At 38.2% G+C, this 3,803-nt stretch overlaps 1 protein-coding gene across 1 annotated transcript; it reads right to left on the bottom strand.

Annotated features, from left to right (window-relative positions):
• Positions 1-445: 445 nt before the first annotated feature.
• On the bottom strand, positions 446-3,803 carry EIN_490760 (hypothetical protein; the record flags this gene model as incomplete). Its single annotated transcript, XM_004255670.1, has 1 exon — positions 446-3,803. A coding segment is annotated over one exon (3,358 nt), but the record flags the coding sequence as incomplete, so codon positions are not given.

Here is a 3,803-nt window from a genome sequence, read left to right as displayed (position 1 = left end):
ACACTTACAACACAGTCAACTCTTTTCAAGATGTATTGAACCTGTTGACAAGCAAACAACAGAGCAACCTTCGCTTTGAAGACGAGTCGAAACAGAGTATTCAATCCGTTTGTATTTCTTTCATTCTCATTAACCCGATGATGTATTTTTAATTCACCAGTAGTGTATAAGTGCCATTGAGAATGCCAAATCAAGAATAGCCGACTGTGACAATTCATTAATTCAACTAGAAGATGTTGAAACGCGGTTAAAAGTGTTACACAGCCAAATCCATGATGTCTCAATACCAATGGAACAAAAACAGAATGAATTACTTCAAGTCGAGAACACCGTCCATTCCATCGCTTCCTTTACTATTTGATTGTTTCTTTATTAATAAATATATTAATTAATATATTAATAATTTATTAACTCTATTCTTTAAAACAACTTGTATAAACTAAATTCAATAAAACGAGACAAAGACATTTTTCAGCGAATGAATGGATAAGGACTTTGTACCCGACACAAACCCCTTTGCCGTCCACAGTAAGAGTGATGTCATCTTCTTAAACGCTTCGTCTTTTGCTCGCGCAACTACACTTGAAACTATTTCACCGACATCGCCATACACGCTACTAATCATCAAAGTATACATCGGGAATTGTGTGGTGTTATTAAATACCTCGAGAGACTTGATTTTGATATTAAACTTAGCGCGCATCGGATACATCACAAATCTTGTTAAGTTGAGTTTCGTTGGTGGTGCCGTCAATTTTTCGATGAACGTTGGGGTCTCTGATTTTTCATTTCCAACAAGTGTTGAGAAGAACGTTTCGACTTTCATCACTTCCTCTGAGAGGGACATCCCAAATGTGGATTGTTTATTTGCTATAATAATTTCCAATGCAGATTCCCCACTAGACCCTTTGATTTGCTTTGGAGAAAACATTTTCATCCCAACAGTGACTCCAGGGGTTAATGTCACCGCCATGATCGGGGTATCACCCGCATTCCCACACGAAAAAGAGAATTTCCCAAAGACAATGTCCAGAGTGATTCCTCCTTTATTTAACACAACTTTGATTGGAGTGTATTCAAGAAGTAAAGTAACAACATCCTTTTCCCCTTCCACCACATGACAATCCATTGAAAAACTTTCAACTGCAATAGTGAAGGTAGTGTCGCTTGGATTGTGAGGAATTGGCATTTCACGTTGTTCATAGAAAGGTGTTGCTGTGTCATGTGGATCAATAATAGTCACGTCTTCCGGTTTAGTTGAATAGAATTGCGTCTCCGGAACACCTCGGGAGAAGCTCCTTCCCAGCAACATATACGTTTCGTCGATGACTCTCAAATTGTTTTGATTCGCTGCAACCATTGCATCAAGTGTGTCATATTTGATCGTGTTATCAACGCGGACCTTTTTCACTTGTGAACTTCCAAACCACTCTTTCCACGACATTTCAACTTTCTCCGGAAGGGGTTTGTCTTGGCTTTTATATGGAAAAGCGAGCACCAAGAACGTTGAGAGGGAAGTGATGATCTTTTGCACTTTCTCAACTGGAATTTTGCCGAAGAGTGAGAAGAGCGGGATCTTCATTTCGCTCTTCTTCCCATATTTCACATTGACTTGTGTATCGACTAGAAGACCAAAGAATGAGCAATTCATACGGAACTGACATAACAAATGCTTCTCATTCCCACTCAACATTTGATTCATATGTCCAAATAAGTCATTCACTTGCACAACCAAATCTGTAGTATTTGGTATATGAATGTGTTGGAGGGGTTGTATAGTAATATTCAATTTATTTAACATGAAGAATGATCGTGTTGGATCTACACTTGTAACACTTTGAATGTCTTGTTCTTGATCACTTTCAGAAGATGTGAAGTGTTCCGTTTGTTGGCTAGAAGTGCACGTCATCGCCTTAAACACTTTCTTCACAAAATCAATTTCTTCGAGAGAGTACGACAAGTAGATGTCGACATGTTCAATATGATAAAACCTTGACTTCTCGATGTTTCGTGGTTTAAGTAACCGCATAAAATTGATGAATAAGTCTTTATCAAGTTCATTCGTAAACTCCTCATCACTGCATTTGTTACTGACATCAAACAAACACATCTTTTCTAATATAACAAGAGGATCATTGGTTCTAAAGTACTCTATTTTGTCGTAATCGTTCTGTTTAAAAGACACAGACACATCAACTTTATTGATTGTATGGCTACTCACTGAGAGAGTACTCCCAAGTACCCCACTTGCCGAGAGATAACTATAATTCGTAAGAACAAAACGGAGACTCTCTCTTAACATTCGTAGTGTAATATCAACCTTCCCTACTCCAATCTGCAAACTACTTTTCGTGACTCGCGACTTCTCGTTCGCACTCGCAAGCTTCGTACAAAATTCTTTGCAGTCAATTTCGTCACATCGAAACACCTCGTCGACTTCTTGGGATGTTTTTTCTGTAGCTACAAAATCAACAGGTTCTTTCTTTTTTGAATGTTCTTTGTGTGGTAAGACAAGTTCAATAATTCTTTCGATGACAGACGCAAACGTGGAACTCACTGAAATCATCGTGTTGATATCTTCTACTTCGATTTCTGAAACTATGCTGTCAACATACCCAACACTCGCATTTTCTGCATAAGATAACACTGACTCAATGTTCGCTATTTCTTCTATTTTTAGTGTTGGAAATGCGGCTGATACACTCGGCATTTCGTCGAAGCAGTTATTCATGACTATCCCATTTTTCTTTGTAAAGAGTCGCCCAAGTTTCCCTTCGACTTTCGGCGAGCCAATTCCTTGTGAGATGTACTCCAAATTTCTCAAAACAGTTTTGTTCTTGTTGATCTCAATGACAAACCTCTCGCATTTCACTGTCACTCCCATTCGCTCATTCAAACTCAATTGGACAAATGGCGTGTTCTTGAATTCCTCATAACTCAATATTACTTTGACGGATTTGTTGTTTCCCACAAAATTCACTTCAATGTTTTCAAATCCCACAATAGCGCGAATGGCTGTTTTAGATTGAGTGTTCTTTGTTCCAGTATGCAGTGTCTCGTCGGTAGTTTCTTTTGAATTTGTCGTATCACTCTTAGTAGCAATCAACACATCTTCAACTGTTTTAATGATATCTCCAAGCGCTTCGAAAATACTAATCACACCATCTTTCTCTTTATCCACTGACTTTGTATTGACAGTCACTGTTACTTTACCTTTGATTTGAATGTCATATATTCCATCTCTATTTGTTGTCACACAGATTTGAGACTGTTGAGTATTGTTCACCTCCACCATCTTATCCTTCCCAAGTAATATCGAAAACTCGAGTATTTTAAATTCGATTTTTTGAACGCTATCCACCCCAAATCGTACACTCATTACTATGTGTTTTTTCTTCTCGTCTCCAATGACTAAAACGATATTCGTTTGTTGTACTTCAGCATCAAGAGCTTCTTTTTTTGATGCCTTCTCCTTCTTTGCTCTCTCCTCTTCACTCTTTTTCTGTTGATTCATTTTGATATTCTCTTCCTCTTGATCAACATCTTCCAAATTGGGGAGGAGGGTCTGAAAGAAGCCAAATATGCCCGACGAGACATTTGCCAAGAACCCCGGATTTTCCTCTTTCTTTTCCTCGATTATTTGGTTGACGTTTTCAGTGAGTGTTTGTGTCTTTTCTGTTATTGTTTTGATCTTCTCGAGACTTTTAGTCTTAAAGTTTGCGATTATTTCTGGCGCAATCGACTTCAAATCGTCCAACACTATTCTTGTGATTTCAAGTGTTTTCGGACTGACGTAAAATACA

This window comes from Entamoeba invadens (genome assembly GCF_000330505.1).
Source record: "Entamoeba invadens IP1 unplaced genomic scaffold scaff_1105074726209, whole genome shotgun sequence".
Taxonomy (NCBI): Eukaryota; Evosea; order Mastigamoebida; family Endamoebidae; genus Entamoeba; species Entamoeba invadens.
The sequence above is the reverse complement of the archived record's forward strand: the minus strand, read 5'-3'. Positions and strand labels throughout refer to the sequence as shown.